The sequence below is a fragment of the Lutra lutra genome, chromosome 4 (genome assembly GCF_902655055.1).
Source record: "Lutra lutra chromosome 4, mLutLut1.2, whole genome shotgun sequence".
Classification (NCBI taxonomy): Eukaryota; Metazoa; Chordata; class Mammalia; order Carnivora; family Mustelidae; genus Lutra; species Lutra lutra.
The window spans coordinates 19,930,285-19,948,183 of NC_062281.1; the positions used below are offsets into that span (position 1 = coordinate 19,930,285).

The 17,899-nt window shown below is 43.0% G+C and overlaps 1 protein-coding gene across 3 annotated transcripts in view; it reads right to left on the minus strand.

The window, feature by feature from the left end:
- COL14A1 (collagen type XIV alpha 1 chain) overlaps positions 1-17,899 on the minus strand; it is a 217,839-nt gene that overhangs the window by 19,087 nt on the left and 180,853 nt on the right. For all 3 annotated transcript variants that reach the window (XM_047727418.1, XM_047727417.1, XM_047727419.1), the window contains exons 41-45: positions 16,242-16,295; positions 15,711-15,782; positions 6,488-6,523; positions 5,416-5,482; positions 2,196-2,384 (exon numbers count right to left, since the gene is read on the minus strand). In XM_047727418.1, the coding sequence (XP_047583374.1) occupies positions 2,196-2,384; positions 5,416-5,482; positions 6,488-6,523; positions 15,711-15,782; positions 16,242-16,295 (418 nt within the window). The remainder of the gene's footprint in view (positions 1-2,195; positions 2,385-5,415; positions 5,483-6,487; positions 6,524-15,710; positions 15,783-16,241; positions 16,296-17,899) is intronic.

The window sequence follows — 17,899 nt, forward strand, 5'->3', positions numbered from 1 at the left end:
GGTTTCAAGACTCCCTGGACCTCGGTATCTTCATATGCTTTCTTTTACACAAAATGACAAAATGAGGGTGAGGAGAAAAGAAGGCTGAAGTGTCTTTAGTTTTAAAATTCTATTGTTTTGATTTAGTGAAAAAGTAGATATTTCTGTCTCTCAATACTTTCTGGGTATTTGGACCATGAGATCAAACAAACAAACAAAAAAATCATCGTCTTCCTTGCAGCAAAAATCCCAACTGCAACAGGATTGAAATTCTTTGCTAGGAATGAAAAGTCCCTTGGGCCTTGACCTAGAAACCCCGACCTTAAACACAAAACCATTACCATCCATTGGTGATCATCTAAAAATCACTTTCCCTCATGCCCAAAGGGCTTGTCTCACTTTCTGTCTCACCGTCATCCTCCATGAATTTGCAGGACATGATTCTGCTTTGTCTACTACACTCTTTACAAATACATGTATATAGATATATGTAGTCAGAAAATTATACCATGGAAATTCCTATTTCAATGGCCGCCTGGGCCACTGTTTGAGAATTCCTGAAAGATTTTCCTCTGGTCTAAGCCTTCAAGTCCTCTTGCAGAGCAGGAAAGACTCAGTCTGGCAAGAACTAGAAGAGGACTTCCAAAAAGAACAAACACACCTTGTGACTCATGAGAATGACTCAGGCACGGGCTCTGTGCCCCCTGTGTCACAGGTGATCCATCACCGACACCGTGAAAGGATGCCCGGCGGCCAGGTCTTCCATGCGCTGGGAGGGAACCATGCCCTTCTCTACATCTGCTGATTTCATGTCCTGGCACGGGAAGCACCTTCAGAAAGGGAAACCAGGACTGGATTGCCATGAGAGCAGCAAGTACTGAGGGAGGACCTACCATGAGCAATGTGGCTCAGAGCTGCCCCTGCTCTTGGCCATGGAGCTGTTCACCTACCCCAAAGGAGTGCTCAAATGGGTGGGAAAGACAATCAGTGCTCAGGGGTCCTGAGGGGTGGAGTTACTGTGTGGTCTGGGGCAATCAACAAAAATGTCACTCCTGAAACAGAAGTGCAGCTGAGCCTTGCACGGAGAGTAAGAACACCTGAGACAGAGAAAGCAAAGGACGTTTCCAAAGTGGGGAAGGAGGCCCATGAAAGCGCAGAGGCAGGAATGCGTGTGGCCTGTTAGCACTAATCAAGAACAAACTGTGAAATACTAACTTTGGAATCCGCCATGTCACATCTCCAAGTGTGATAAAAGAAACATTTCCTACCCAGGTCACAAAAGTAACAGGATTCATACGGCAAATAGGTAAGAGTTAGCTTTTCCCCAGATCTGCACTCTAGAAAATGGTGTCTTAGAAAATACTTGTAGTCCATTGTCTTACTGCCCATCACTTTCTTTGTGGTTCATATGTAATCCCAATTTCCCACATCTCTTTAATCTGTTTCTGGAGTTTCTGGAGTCAATTATAGAACTGGGTGAAATTCAGTCAAAGTCTTATTATTGTACTATGCAACACTGCTAAGACCTGTACGGGAAAACAGAAAAGGCTAGGTAGGATTTCTATTTTTAAGAAACTTTGGTAGGAAAGACAAAACATTGGCCAGTAAGACTATTAAATGAAATATTTACTTTATATTATATATGAAATATAATATAGGAAGATGAACCACGAACAGTATTTTCATTTGAAGTTTATAGCTGGCATGGTCTACTTAGGCATATGTAAATCGTATGTCGATATGACCTATGACTCACCTGAGGACTGCCATCAACTGTTGCCCACTATGGGTACTGCGTAAAAAAAGCATCAGACCTCAGAAGCGAGCTCTTGGCTTACCATGACATATGCGTGATGCCATATCTGTCCAGAGGAGGGCATCATTTTCTAATTCTTCCACCTGGAAGGGGCACCTGTTCTTAATTCCTCCATCTAGAGGGGACACCTTTCTCTCATTTGCTCAAAAGTCTCTGAGAGGTGAGTTGGGGGTCCTTATCCTCCTTTTTCATAGGAATAGATATGGCTCTTGATGAAATACTTTGTAGTTTACTCAACTGACTCAGTCTTGGGGATAAATAAGTAATCTGGAGAATGGATGGGTGGCGTTAATGAACATTCATTCTTTTGGACGTCATCATTGTATAAGCACCACTGTTTACACCGTGCTTCCTGTACACACCTCAGTGGCGTTCCAATGAGAGAGGTGACTCAGCTTACCTCGTTCTCCTGGGGTCCCTGGCACGCCTGCATTTCCTGGGAAGCCTGGCGTCCCTGGGGGTCCTTGTTCACCAGGGGTTCCGGGTGACCCTGGTCTGCCAGGTTCTCCAGGAGGCCCTTGGATGGTCCGGACTGATGAGGACTGGCTGGGAATCTGGTTGAGGATGGCCGTGTACCTGGCCATGTGACCTGAGACACACAGGGCAGAGACATCCTTCAGTGAACTGTCACACACAGAAGGGAAGACCGACAGTATTATCTGTCAAGATTCCAAACCATTCTGTTAGACAACCGCAAGAGGAAAAGCACACCCCTCTGAAATATGTTGATTTCCAACTTAAAAATGATGACATTTTACTTTGGATGATATGAACAGCTGGACTGTTTTCAAGGCGCATCTCAAGTGTCTGGAATGCCACAGCTCACATCAGCATCTCAGTAAACAGCATGGGAAGAAGTCATAAATTTGATCTTCGCCCCCAACATTTATCTGACCCCTAAACCCTCACCCAGCTGCCCCTTTTCTCTAGCAACAGCCCCCCCCCCACTTATTTGTCTTTTTTCCAACCCACAAAGCCTGCTACACCCTCTTGCTCACAAACCCCCAGACAAGTGTTTTGTTTCAATTTGACTCTCCGTTGCCAAGACTTTTTGCAGGAACCTTTCCTTGGGTCCCAGCTGCAGATACTCCCACCAGCTTTATTTTTTAAAAAAATCTGGCTCTCCCTCCTATAATCCCTTAACTCAGTTATGCCTGGAAGAACGTATTTTAATAATCAGAAGTACACATTGGTAAAGTGCTTAATACCATAACGCCTCGGTTTTCCGGCAACATCAGGAGATAAGATTTTCCCACATGAGTGAATTTTCTAGATGATAAACTATCCCTTTTCAAACCTGCAAATCTAAATAAAGAAGAGTAACCATTTTTAGAGGGATTATTTCTAAAATATATTCAATGCCTTCTTTTTTTTTAAGATTTTATTTTATTTATTTAGCAGAGAGAAAAATCACAAGTAGGCAGAGAGGCAGGCAGAGAGAGAGGGGGAAAGCAGACTCCCTGCTGAGCAGAGAGCCTGATGAGGGGCTCCATCCCAGGATCCTGAGATCATGACCTGAGCTGAAGGCAGAGGCTTAACCCACTGAGCTACCCAGGTGCCCCATTCAATGCCTTCTTAAGCATAGGACCACCACTGAAACTGATGACTCGGGGGGCATCTGTAGGCATGTCCACTATTGTCCGGGTGCAGTCGACATTTCCACATCTGCTTTTCTAGGTTCTTCCCTTGACAAGAGGCCCGCCTTTATCACTTCTCTAGCTCTCATCACTATGGTCTAACACAGCTTCCCACTTCACCTTTCCTGTAATTCTTCTGACTGGCTCCGGACTAAAAACCGGATAACGGAGCAGGTGAGGAATTAAATGCTAACCAGTGAATCAAGTTCTGAAGAGAATCCTAAGCAATGGAATAAGGAACACAGAGGAACACTGAAGCAGCACGTGGGAAGGGGGCTGAGGTGCCAGGCATAGTCCCCGGGAAGGTTGGGTCTTGCTCATAAAGTTGTGTGCAAACTTTTCTATCTCTTCTCTCCCAGCTGCAGCTACAAACAGGGCCTCCCTATTCTACAGGCTTCTGTCAGCTTCCTTGCATCACTCCCTGCTGGCTTCCATTTCCTCAAAGTCATTCACAAGAATCCTAGAACTCCCGAGTGGGGGGAAATGCAATTTTGAACTCTCAATTTTTAGGGCATGTCTTAAATGATCATATATTTATATAAGATTTTTATTCTACAGTGGAATATGACAGCAACTATTGTGAGATCTCCCACATACTGTGGCCCATCAGTCCCATCTGGATTTAACCCCTAGGCTTCCTTAAAATAATTTCCTGTTGGTTTACACTGTATACTTGAAATGAGAAACCTACAAAATAATCCAAGGTACGGGTTAGCTTTGGATGTTTTCAATGTTCAATTTAGCTTTCATGATGTTCAAGTTAGCTTTTATAATTTATTGTGTTTTTAAAGATCTTGTTTTGGCATGAAACTCGAATAGTTTTATTTAAAACTGGTCAATTCCCTGAGATACACACATTTAATTTGGGCAATGTAATATAAATGAAATAAAGTTAAAACACAGGGAGCATTACTGTTATGTCGGAAGATGACAACTTTGCACGTGGTTTGCACAACTTATGTCTTGATGAGAGCTCTCCCAAGCCGACGTGCACCTTCACTCAGTGTCTTCCCAGAGATGAGATTGGGGTTTATCTACTATGCATGGGGTTTGGGAACCAGGCATTATGCCTTCTTCGACACTTATGGGATTCCCAGACATTCCTGGGTTAAAAAAACATAACCATCAAAAGCTAAGACAGTCACTCGGGTAATGAAGGTGGAGTGGCTTGCTTCCAGAGTATAAGGCTCAACCCAGAGCTAGACGAGAGATGGCAGGGTTTGACTATTTCATCTCTACCTGACCTTAGATCTTTCTGGAATTGAACAAATTATTGGCAAAGGGCCCACACTAGTAACCCTCTGGTTAGATTCCTGAGACAAAATGTCTGTGGGCCTGGGGGAAACCCAAAACAGGTGGGTATGCAAGTGAATGAACACAAACTAGTACTTGAAATACAGTGCTGCTGGCAAGTTCAAGTTGAAAACGAAGACATGGGGCACTACATCTGAGACAAATGATGCACTATGTATTGGCTAACTGAATTTAAATAAATTTTAAAAAGAGAATGAAGCAAAGGATCTTGGGCTAACCAAAAGAAAAGGATTTTAAAAAGCAGGTATTGATTGAAATCTAGTGAGTTGACAGAAAACACCATGAATCATCTTTTTGAAAGCAGCTTCTCATTCCTCAGTCTGATAACTTTCAAGCGCTGAGTACTTGAGGAAAAAAAACACTATCCACTTCAAGACAAGGGAAAATAAGAGATCTGATCTGGGCTGCTAAGTTAAATCTACATGGGCCAAAGGAAAGCTCTTGGACAGATGCCGCAGAGGATGTGGGTGTCTGTGACAAGGATACAGGACTCCAGGGTGATCTGTTCTGACCTCTTACCTGGGTTAATTACGACCATGTTTAAAGCTTACCTATCTGCACCGAGACCAAGTGTTTGTGGTGTTTTCCAGAGTCACTAACTTCTGGGCAAGGCAGATCCTGGTTTGGACAAGGGACAGAGAATGACATTGGACACCGTGATGTACTTACTCTGGATGAGCTGTTCGCACACCTGACGCGCCACCGCTCGTACCATAGCTTGAGACTGCAGGTCCCCCTGCGTGAGAAGAAAGCATCCTCTGAGAACTGGCCGCAAGCCCAGCCCCATGGCCGTACTCCGGCATGCAGCTCTGACTCGACCCCCTGTTCCCCACTTATTGGCTCCCACAGCATAGGACTGGCCCCCACGGTGCAGGCGAGGAGGAAGCGATTTGACATTCATGGTGCAAGGTTCCTGGGAACCTGCATTAAATGACAAATCAAGTCTTTCTGGTCCTAGATTCTAAAAAAATTTCATAGTTTTGACACAAACCCATATATGTTGAATACCCCACTAATAACTCTTCGGAGCTTATAAAATCTAACACTTTCTCAGGCAGTGGCTTAGTTCATATTAGCAACAACTCCAAGGAAAGACGTTAAACCCATTTTATAGATGGACGGTTAAACATGCTGCCCAAGGGTTCACAGAGGTGACTGGATGAGCCCAAAGTCACGGTTGTTTCTACCACAGGCGACAGCACAATTCTATGAGCCACAGCACAATTTCTCAAAAGAGAGAGAAGGTCCCGAAAATAAACTGATTTAAGTTCTCCAACTGGTTGCCTTGACTCTGCGTCTGCCATCGGCTGCTAATGTCGGCCCATCAGGGAGAACACAAGCCCCACTCTACTACGGGCATCTGTAGAGAGTTTTTAATGTTCTCAAGCCTTTTTACGTCCATGATATAATTTTGCCATCAAATCCACTTCGGAGCTACTGGAGTTCGATTCTCTCCATTTTAACCTTAAAGAAAGGGCCCGAGGTTATCTAGCTGAATGGTAGCAGAGAGGCAACTAGAAACCAGCTCTCCCGACTTCCAGCCCATGGGGTGTCTTTCCACCTGACAGCGTGCCTGCAGTCCAGTGGGTTGAGGGGAGGGAGGAGAGAGGAAACGGAATCAGAGTGATGAACAGTCACCATGGTAATAGTCATGGTAGTAAACAGCCATCCTGTCTCCGGCTTATGCAACGCAAGGTGTGCAGCTGGCTATGCCTGGTAAACAGAGCGAGAAGATACTCACTCTTTCTCCTCGCTCTCCCTTGGCTCCGGGGATACCCTGTAAAAAATTAAAATTGTCAAGTTACTTGTAACACTGCCTTCAGCTGGCTGTAATGAAAGTGGATCTTTTCTTATTTTATTAAGATGTTTTTCCTGGCTCTCACGTTTCTGCAGCAAAGATCGATACACAACAGAAATAAGCAAACAGCAAACAGAAGAAGCTCTTTTAAACTTTTTACTCCTCCAGCCTTTGAATACGTAAACACAGGATTTTTTCATGCAAAACTGAGATCAGGCAGAGATACTGCTTTGTGACGTCATCTCACCGAACAGGTCATTCACACCTTTCCGCCCTAACCACCACTCCATGAATTGTACTCTACTCATGGTTCATGATTTATTTTACAAGCCTCTTTTGAATAGCTACATTGTTTCCATTTTTAAACGATTATCTTTCGAAGAAAGTAAATGATCTTCCATCCTAAGGGTTCAGGTAAGAGATGAGATTTGTGGAATCCTATACTTCCGCTTTCTGTCCATGTCACAGGACACAGTTCTTCTCCCTGATTCTCCCTGATAATGGGAACTTGCATTAATGCAAATTCTCAGCTGAATTATTATTTTGTTTTGTGGCTTAGCTACTCTTTGACCCGGTAAGAAACCGTATTATTACTGTAAAAATTTTTACTGAAGAAATAATGGAGATTTCAAGTGTTTCTGTAATGAAATTACACTAATAAGCAAAACATGTGTCTTCAGAGCATTTCATCTTTTTGTTTCAACTCTGAAGCAACATAACAGATCTCCTGAATAACATTTTTAGAGCCTCTTCTAAAAGGGTAGCAAATAGCCTCTACAGATGGAATTTACCCACATTGTCAGACGGTTCCCCGTTGTTACAATAAACTCAACAGCTCCCAACCAACTATCTTCTCCAGAATCTCTATTCAATTAACAGTCACCCAAATTCAAAATTCTGGTTTCACACCATTGGCGTGCAGGTAAATTGGCTTTCTGGAAAAATAAGATGCCCTGACTTGCAGAGTTTGCCGCTATTGGAGGTGTAAATCTATCTTCCATGGTTGATTTCAAGCTGCCCGTGTGCTGTCAATGAAGACAGAGTTGAGAAAGGAAGAGAAGCAGGTGCAAGCAGCTTGAGCCCACCACTGGTTCTGTCTTTCCTATTCCTTGCATCGTGTGTGTCGATTCCACACGCACACACGCACACACGCACACACTTTCTTGGATTGCAATCTCTCATAGCCATTCCTTCTTTTCCATGACCCGATTCCCCACATAATCATGAGTCCTTCCTCAGAGACCACCAGCACTCAACCTAGAAAACGCAGCGACTAAAGAGTGACCACAGCTCTTCCTCTATTCGAATCACCTGGCGATTCTTAGACATCCAAGTGACAAAGTTGGTTCTTGAACTCAAAATCTTTTGTTATTTAGCTCCAACCTCCCTATCTTCTACTCCTCAAAATGGCACTTTCACACTCCCATAGACCTGATGATCGACTCATAGACCTGATCTACTCAGTGTGTGAAAACATTTGAAATGTGAGAAAAATATTAAAGTATTTATAAACATTAATGTTATAAATTAAGTAGCAACAGTAGGAATATTCTAATCCAGCACTTAGTTCAACTACCAGTGATATGACACTGCATTTTTTTTTATTCTCCAGCATACTTAGTTACAAGTCAACCCATGGGTTTCTCTTCTATGTAGATGGTAAGATCTCTAAAACTGGAAGACATAACTTATATTACTTTGTATTTCTAGAACTACCTAGCCTGTATCCTGCATAAAAGATTTACTCAAACATTCAACTAAGTCCAATATTAAATTGAAATAGTCTTTATAAATCTAGGACTGCTGTCTACTTCCTCTGACCTTGAGCTTCCTTTTGTTCTGTTAATAAAGTGAGAAGAAAAATATTAACTGACTTCAACTAGAAGAATAAATCCACCCTTTAGTGTACCAAAAGATAATTTTTCAAGATTACAAATGAGATCAATAATCAACAAAGCCCAAGGGAACATTATTGAAAAATACATACACAAACATACAATAGTGGAATCTCAATGCTGGGTATATAGGCATTCACTCTAAATCCTTTGAATTTTGTTTGAAAATTTTTACACTAATATTTTGGGGAAAAAATAAATGAGATAGGATCTCTAAGCCACTTAAACTCTTTGAGCTTCTTTGTAAAATCAGGCCATTAAGTTAAACGGTCTCTGGGGTTCCTTACAAGGATAATGTGTTAGCATTTCATAATGTCATCATTTTTTGGAATGAGGTAGCATGTGGAACAGACTTTATGAAAAATACAAAGCTGGACTTGCCAGGGGAGAATCTCGAACTCTACAAAGAAAACATATGCTCTCTATAACTATTCTCAGCATGTAAATTCCATAGGCAGTTTATGTCTAGCTCACAAACTCCTGTCTCCCCAATTCCTAGGACTGTGTTTGGGCATGTGCGCAAAGTTATGTTAACCAAATGAATGAATGGCTGAATTTTACTGCAAGTCTGGATGGCAGCTTCATTTTAACTGCCTTGACTGAAAAGACATTCTCAGGCATTCTAGACCATTAGATAAAGAGTTGATTCTGTTAAAAAGTATCCAAAAGTTGATTCTGCTAGAAAGTATCCAATTTCCCTTATAGAAACTGTTTGCAAAAGTAAGATTTACAAGGCATCCTTTGCTCACAATTCTTTAGAGATATAGATGTACTGCTGCTGTCCTCCTCATGTCTTAGGCGCTACAAGTGGCCAAATCCCCAAAGATGAAATAATGTCCCCTTGTAGGTCTAACTGGAGAAAAGAGCTACTTATGTTATCATGAAATAAATCTTTAGTGGAAGCAGATTTTCAAGCATTAGATGCAAAACAAAACCCAAAAATCAGCAACAAAAATAAGTAAATCTTTCACATTTTTAATATATTTAGAAACTATTGGTAAATACTAGCAATTTAACACTGAAGCTGCTTTTTATCATGTTCCAAGCATTGTTCTCAGTGTATCAACCCACTTAACTCTATCACAGCCTTATCAGATTAATTAATTTATTTAATCCTTATAAAAATACCTATAAAGCAATATAATTCATTCTTTCTAACAACCCTAGGAGATGCTATTTCCACTTTACACATAAGAAAAATGATTCCCCAAGAGGTGAAATAACTTGTCCATGATCCCACAGTGAGGAAAAGGAAACTCTGGGACCAGAACCCAATCAGCTGGGCTCCAGAGCCTGTGATCTCCCCAGCAAATGTGCTTTTTTTTTTTTTTTTTAAAGATTTTTATTTATTTGACAGAGCAAAAGTAGGCAGAGAGGCAGGCAGAGAGAGAGAGGAGAAAGAGGCAGGTTCCCTGCTGAGCAGAGAGCCCGATGTGAGGCTCGATCCCAGGACCCTGGGATCATGACCTGAGCCGAAGGCAGAGGCTTTAACCACTGAGCCACCCAGGCGCCCCGCAAATGTGCTTTTAGCAGAGTGAATGAGAACACCATTCAACAATTCTGCCATCCAATATCTTCAACTCCATTTCCTAGCTAAACAATAATAAAAAAGCAATCAGGAGTCCCTCCCTGCTAACCCTAACGGCTCAGAACTCAGTGTTAACCTGAGTCATTTCTTAAAAACAACTGGTGTCAAATATTTTTTTCCTGAACCAATACACTATTTGATATCTCCATTCCTAGCTATCGTTTATTAAATTTGCTTCCTTGGAATGATTAAAACTTAGAAAAAGAAGTTAGAGGGTGAACCCAAGTGATAAGAAAAAGCACACAGTATCAGCCCCTTCTGGTACATAGGGATGGATGTGTTTAATCTGACCTGAAATTCCTCAAACTCAGCCTCATGATGCTGGCTTTTTGGTAGCTACAGGATACAGCTAGGCGGTCTCAGTGAAAGATCCATTTAGTAGAATATCTGTACAACAAGAAGTTATTTTTTATTCAAATGTCCCTAACATCTTTCCTTTGATTTTTGCAAAGTAAAACAAAAACAAAATAAAAATTCCAGAGCAAGGGCAGGTCCATAACTCCACCAAAGTACGCTTTGAGGGAAAACACATATTCTCTGTAGATGTGGGCAAGAAAAAATGGCACATTTTCCTACAATTTTAGGAACCCTTGAAATGTAAAGAAATGAAACTACAGTAGCTACATTCATAAAGTCACAGAATTTTAATGCTGAGGGAAGAGGAATGATCTCATCATGGTCCAAGTCCTACATATTAAAGATGTCTGTTAACACAAATCAAAACATCCTAGCTCGGCTCTAAAGGTCTCCCACGTTAGACCATGGAGAGATAATCTTCTAATATTCCCTAGGACATCAGCCTAACTAGAATGCAAACATGCCTTCATTCTTTCTTTCTTTCTTTTTTCTTTTCTTTTTTTTTTTTAACATTTTATTTATTTATTTGATGGAGAGAGATCACAAGGAGGCAGAGAGGCAGGCAGAGAGAGAGAGGAGGAAGCAGGCTCTCCATGGAACAGAGATCCCGATGCAGGGCTCGATCGATCCCAGCACCTGGGACCATGACCTGAGCTGAAGGCAGAAGCTTTAACCCACTGAGCCACCCAGGTGCCCCATTCTTTCTTTCTTTTAACAAAGACCTATTAAGAGCCCTCTATGAAACGGAGCTGGAAACTAGGAACTAAAACATGTGAGTACATGAGTATGATGACATTTCTGCCCTTGAGGAAGGGATCATTTCATTGGAGGGCTGGACGTGGTCTCAGCCTGAGGAGGTGAGTGGCGCCTCACACAAGGAAGTACCCAGCTTTAAAGAGAGACTAGCCAGAAACTCAGCATGGCGAGAAAGGAGGAGAAACCAGCTCAGATGAATGGACGGATGTTCTGAAGGCTAAACAAGTGTGAAATGGTATGGTATGTGTTGGGGCAGCTCTACATAATTTTAGGGGACTCAACTCCAAACAAAGAGACAGGGGAGGCCAGTCGGAAGGTCAAGATAGGGACCATCATGAAGGGCCATGTATACCTGGCTGAATATTTGGGACCCATCCTCTGGCTACCGGGATCTAGTGAGGAGATTCAAGGCAGAGAATGACACATCAAAGATGTACTAGAAGGATCACTCAGCACCTGGGGAATGGACAAGACCAGGGTGAAAGCAGAGGCAAGGGGGCCACTTAGGGCTGGCCATGATAAACTCTGTGAGAAAAGAAGAGAGGTCAGAATAAAACTGCGGCAGTGGCCATGATATAAGAGAAAGAGTTGAAAAATTCTAAAATGTATAAAAGATGGGGTGGTTTGTGTTTACTTTATGTCTTAACCACAACCCCCATAATGCCCTCTTCCTGTGTTTGTGGGCAGAAATCACACCCACATCTCAAGATCCAAGGCAAATGCTGCCTCATTCAGGCACAATTCTCCCTATCCCATCAGTTCAGGGTGTATCTCCCTCTCTGTCTCTCTGTCTCTCAGTGGGGCTTTCATAGCAACTTCGTTGTCTTTCCCTTAAGACATTTCTCATATTCTGCCTTTTATTATACCTATTTATAGAAAAAAATTCTCTCTAGATTTTCCATGGATGTGGAAAAACATCTTGGTCATCTTTCATATCCCTAGGAACCCCTCTCCCCCATGTATCCTGGGTCCATACCATGGCTACCCAGTACATATTTTTAAATGAATGAAGGAGGAAGCTGATGTGCTGAGAGCCTAGATAAATTGCTTGACGTGGCAGGCACAGCTGGGTAAGGTCATGGCAGGGCCACCTCCAGAACCCAGGCATCCTGATTTCCAGTGCAGTGCTCTTTAAATGCTGGAGGGGACCCCTCTACCTGTGTCGATTTCAAGCTGAACGGATGGCCGCTTCTTACACAAGCTTCATCACCATCCCCCGCGCTGGAAGGGAGTCCCTGCATTTCAGCCCAGTCTGCAACCTCAGGTAGGAATTATGAGTGCTACAGCCACAGATGCACGTTCCAGCCCGGGTAGCCGGTGGCTGATGGCAGATCGCAGGAAAGCACACGGTCCTGGCACTGCCCTAGGAAACACGTTGCCTTTCTTGGTCTCCTTCCCTCCTGCCTTCCTAGACAGACATCCATGGGAAATCAATCAGGGCCCTAACACCAGGACACTGAGCCTGCTTTACTTGTCACGTCAGACTGGCGGCCAGCAGGCGTCCCAGCTGCTCACGTCCCAGAGTGCTCAGGAAAGTCTGGGCTGGACAGTTTGGAGAACAACTGGCTTTGGAGAGGAGACCCAGAGCCCACGACTGGGGCAACCACTCCCTCCCAGTGCCTTTACACTACATGGCTTCTGTCTCTGATAAAACTGCCAGCGGCACGGGGATCCTCATGCACCAGCAAGGGCCCTTTTCCATGGATGCACAATAATTGAAGATAATATTATAAACAAGTACTTTATTTCTGGGACAAAGTTTATGGGCATTGTGGTCCCCATATTTAGAGTCTATCTGAGATCTACCGTCCACCAGGTGGTAGGGCAGGGTGGGATTCTACTTGGTTAATGTGTTCTCCACCCTTCGTGCGCCCCATTTTCTTCCCCTGATGACCTCCCACAGCCAGCTCTTCTTTCCCATTCCATTGCTCATGGATTTAGGATCAACCCAGCTTGGGGTAAGGGACGCTAGTTCTAGGAGGGGTCCGCAAGAGGGCCGGGAATGAAAAGAGTGGCTCATGTACCAGCATGTTAGCTCATTGCCTCGTCAAATGAAAGCAGCTTTCGTTTTCTCTCATTCCACTTTGGGCGGCCTCCAAGCTTCTGAAGTCCTAAAATCTCTCATGGCTTTCTGAGAAACAGGTTTTGTATGCACAGGTCTCTGACACTGCTTTAACCAGCACCCCTGGCTCTCCCGAGCCCTGTTGAAATATTCCAGAACTCTTGTTCCCAGGAGCACATTTTGGGAAGTGGACTGAAGCCTGGTAGCAGAGATGAGGTTTTCAAGTCTCCTTTCCAGTAAGAAACAGCCTCAAGCCAAATGCATAGAGAAGTTTGCAGTAAAAGAGTGGTAGAGATAGGGCTGAGAGTGTGTGTGTATGTGTGCACACACGTGTGCTTGCGTGTGATTACATGTGTGAGTGTACAGTATGTTTCCATGTGCATGACCATTCTCAGTAACATCATTGTGGGTTTTAAAAAAGAGGTGCGGGGGTGCCTGGATGGCTCAGTCATTAAGTGTCTGCTTTCAGCTCAAGTCATGATCCTAGGGTCCTGGGATCGAGCCCAGTGTTGGGTTCTATGCTCCATGGGAAGCCTGTTTCTCCCTCTCCCACTCCCCGGCTTGCGTTCTCTCTCTTGCTCTCTCTCTCTGTGTCAAGAAAGAAAGAGAGAAAATAAATAAATAAAAGAGGTGTGAAGACAAAGCAATAAAATCTTTTTCTGTGACCCATTACCAGCTGGATTTAAAAAGAGGAGATATGAAAGTGTTTTAAACAAGGACATTGTGTTTGGAATGAATATACTGTTTCATAAAGTGGCTGCTGAGGAAAACATTCATTTAGGTGTGCAAATAAGGACATGCTGGCTAAAATCTGGAGGCATTTTTTATGTTCCTATCTTAGAAAAGGACCCTGAGGATGAGGTCCTCACTTATTGACGTGAGTTTTGAAAATAAAAAGTAATATGGCCTTCTGGGTGGCGAAAGGGAGACAGGTGTCCTTCCAAATGAGAACAAATGTTTCTGTTCTGTTTTGTTCACTGTGGTGGGAAGAAAAAGCGTACCCCCCCACCCCCCAAGAGTATCTATGCCCTCATCCCCAGAACCTATGAATATATCACCTTATGTGGCAAAGGGACTTTGCAAATGTGACGTGGGCAAGCGTCTTGAGGTTCTCTAGGTTCTCGAGGGTTATCTGGCAGCCCACATACAATCATATAGGTCCTTAAAGCAAAGAACCTTTCTGGACTGTGTCCAGAGGGAAATGTGATGATGGAAGAATGGCCAGAGAGATGAAACACCGCTGGCTTTGAAGATGGAAGTCGGCCATGAGCCGAAAAATATGGGAAGTCTTTGGATGCTGGAGAAGACAAGGAAATAGGTTCTCTCCTAGAAGCTCCAGGAAGGAAGTGCCAACACCTGATTTTAACCCAGTGAGACGGTGTCAGACTTCTGATCTGCACAACTGTAAGTTAATACATTTGTGTAGCTTTGAGCCTCCAGGATTGCAGTAATGTGCTATATGCAGCCACAGAAATTTCACTCACGGGTGCCTGGGTGGCTCAGTCGGTTAATCAACTGCCTTTGGCTCAGGTCATGATCCCGGAGTCCCGGGATCGAGTCCTGCCTCAGGATCCCAGCTCCACTGGGAGTCTGCTTTGCCATCTGACCTTCTCCTCTCTCATGCTCTTTCTTATTGTCTCTCTCTCAAATAAATAAAATCTTAAAAAAAATTTTCACTCATTAACCTCTCCTACTTCATGCTTCAAATTTCACTCTTCTACAAATTCTTTACATGTCTGTGGTCATACATACATTTACACGTCTCCAGTTACTTTAAGGTATGGATCCAGGCTCAGTATATCACAGATAATGTCAGAATGCTGACTAATACACCTAGAAGAAACAGCTTGAAAGTCACTGAAAACAACAGATGTGGCTTTGGAGGCCACTTAATGCAACCACCTCAACTTATAGATGAGGAAACTGACACAGATGTGCTCATTTCTTTCTCCCCCATCCTATCTCTACTCCTCCCACTGGTCACACTTGAACACCCGAAGAGATGAGAAGCACAAAAATGGGAGGTCATTAGTTCTATTCACTGCCTTTCACTTACATTTATTTGCTTATGTGTGAGTACGTGTTTGATGGGAAATCCTGTCTTTCTCATAGAACTTAGAAAGAAAAATCTGTTCCCATTCTTACCCATCCTTGAATTTCTCAACTTTGTATTTTTTTTTTAACCAGGAGATAGGCCCAATTAACATATAGTTGTTATACCCAATCCTTGTAAATATGACATTGAATTTACTTAGACAAATACAGAATAGCAAACAATGAAAACATATATGAACAGAAGCATAGCTGACTATTCCCTTTTGGGGCCATCTGTCTCTAGCCACGATATCTGCACAGTCTGATCTCAATCCTTCCCCCGGGAGCTTCTCTGGTTTCCTTTATGGATGCCACAGAACCTAGTAAGGAATAAACATTTTGTCCAACAGAGATGCTGGTAAATTTAAACACATAAATAAGCCAAAGCCGACCGGCTATTGCTGCAATACTCACAGGTGGCCCCAGGGCACCTTGAGGTCCCATGCTTCCTGTGATCCCTGGGACTCCAGGGGCTCCGGGAATGCCCTAAGTAGACAGACAGGAAAACGGAGCAAAGGTGAATACTCACACATTCTCATCGAAGACAGCCAGCTCTCAAGAAGGATTAACAAATACACACAGTGATGACTTCCCTCCCTCTCAACACCAAGGCTTCAGCATCCATGGCTCATTCCTATCAAAAAATCAAACTATCAACTATCAACTATCAAAAAAGCAGGGGAGACACTAAGTCGAGTGCAGTTCTTTCAAACTCAAGCCTTACCCAAGTTCAATATAAAAGCTAGATCACTTAGGGGATCGTAGGGACCGAGTGGCTCTGATAGAGTGATCAAGCCACATGGAAACGGTAGGGAGAGCTCTGCACCAAAGAGGGAGTTGTTACCCTAGAGCAAAGATGGCTGCCCAGGTGAAAAGCTGAGCAAAAGAAAATTTCTCAAAAGAAATGAAATGCTTTAAATCCTAGTAGTTTGTGGAAATACTCACAATTGGCCCTGGTGGTCCTGGAGGGCCAGAGGACCCGTCCTTTCCAGGAAATCCCTGGAGAAAAGAAACACAATGTGTCAACTATGCAGTTGCTTTATTTATATGGTTTTCAGAGTAAATGTGCCTAATACTATTTAATTTGTGGGGGAGGGACAAGTCCTGTTGCTTGCTCTGGACTTCCAAGGATTCACTGCTCTTAAACTTCATGAGAATTTTTCCTGGCAACGCTTTTGTGTCTGTTGGCTCTGTGAAATTGTCCAGTGTAAGAATTTTAGGTCTAAGACATGCCACTTACAAACTAAACAGGAACTTGTTTCCAGAAAGTTTTTTTTTTAATTAAACCAAGCATAACAAATGAAAAAGAAGATGAAGTCTTGGTAATTAATCAGACAAAAAGACAAAAAGATGAGCTAGTGTCTTTCATGACCTGGAGTCAGTGAGAGTTTGGGGCAAGGACTACCTATCAAAGAAACCTACATTACAAATTACTACAAGATCTGAAACAGCAACTCTTCAGCAAGTGCCTGCAGGAGACTGTGGGGGGATTTCCTGTTGCGATGATATAGTTTTGACTGCTGGGCCAGCTTGTTCAATGTGTGTCACCACCAGCTTACAAAGGAGTAGACGTTGGCTTCCCATTCCATGCTGGAAGAGTTTAAGGCAGAAAGCAAATTATGTTCTTTCTAAAAATATCTTCCTAAATTATTGAATGTGGTGTTTTATGTGAAAATATATAAGGAAGGGCTAGAATGAGTTACTCTTAAATGGTTATAGTTCTTAATTGTGGATGCTGGTCTTTGCAAGAAGTTAAAAATATGAAAGAGGTTCTTCAATCTGAATTTTATAATAGGTTAATAAAATATGGACCAAAACATCATCTTCTACTCCACCGAGAAGTGAACTTTTTATCTTGAGATTTGTCTCTTTTAGGAATAATCTATTTCCATCTCAAACCAATGCATCCAAGTCAAACCAACTCCTTTTTGCTCACTTGGGGCCTTTCTGAAATTCCTGCCACTCTTCCAGTGACCTGTTTTCCTTTTGTCTTGTCCATGAAATCATCTCCTTATGGCTCCCCATCCACATTCACCTATCCCTCCCTACCTCAAGGTGTCAGATAAGAGAGTAAAGATGAGGTTAGATGAAAAGAAATGGTATGTGAATGGGGAGAAAGGAATAAAAAGGGGCATGAAGAGGGGCTGGGATAAGTGTGTAGGAACAGCACTGGGCAGCAAAGCCCTCTCCAGCATGCTCTCAAATCCAATACTGGCAAGTCTGAAAACCAGAAAAGGCTGATGATTCCAGATCTCACCAATGTTCATGATTTTCCTTTTCTGCCCAGGCACAGTGTGAGGCAAAGTTCCCAGCCTCCTGTTCCAGCAATCATGTTGGAACCACAGGACTGAATTCTGGCCAATGGAAAGGGGCCAGTTCTAGTCTTGGCTTTTGAAAATTTCCTGTGGGTAATCCTTCACTTTCTTCTCCCCTTTTGTAGCAACTTCAGAGCCCATGTGTTGAAAATTAAAGTCTCCCAAGACGGAAAGACCCCGTGTTCCTCAATGACCATATAGAGCAGAGACTAGACCTCCCACCCCTCTCTCTATCCTGTTGACAGCATAGGGTTGTGAACCAACAATAGACTTTATTTTGCTGCATTA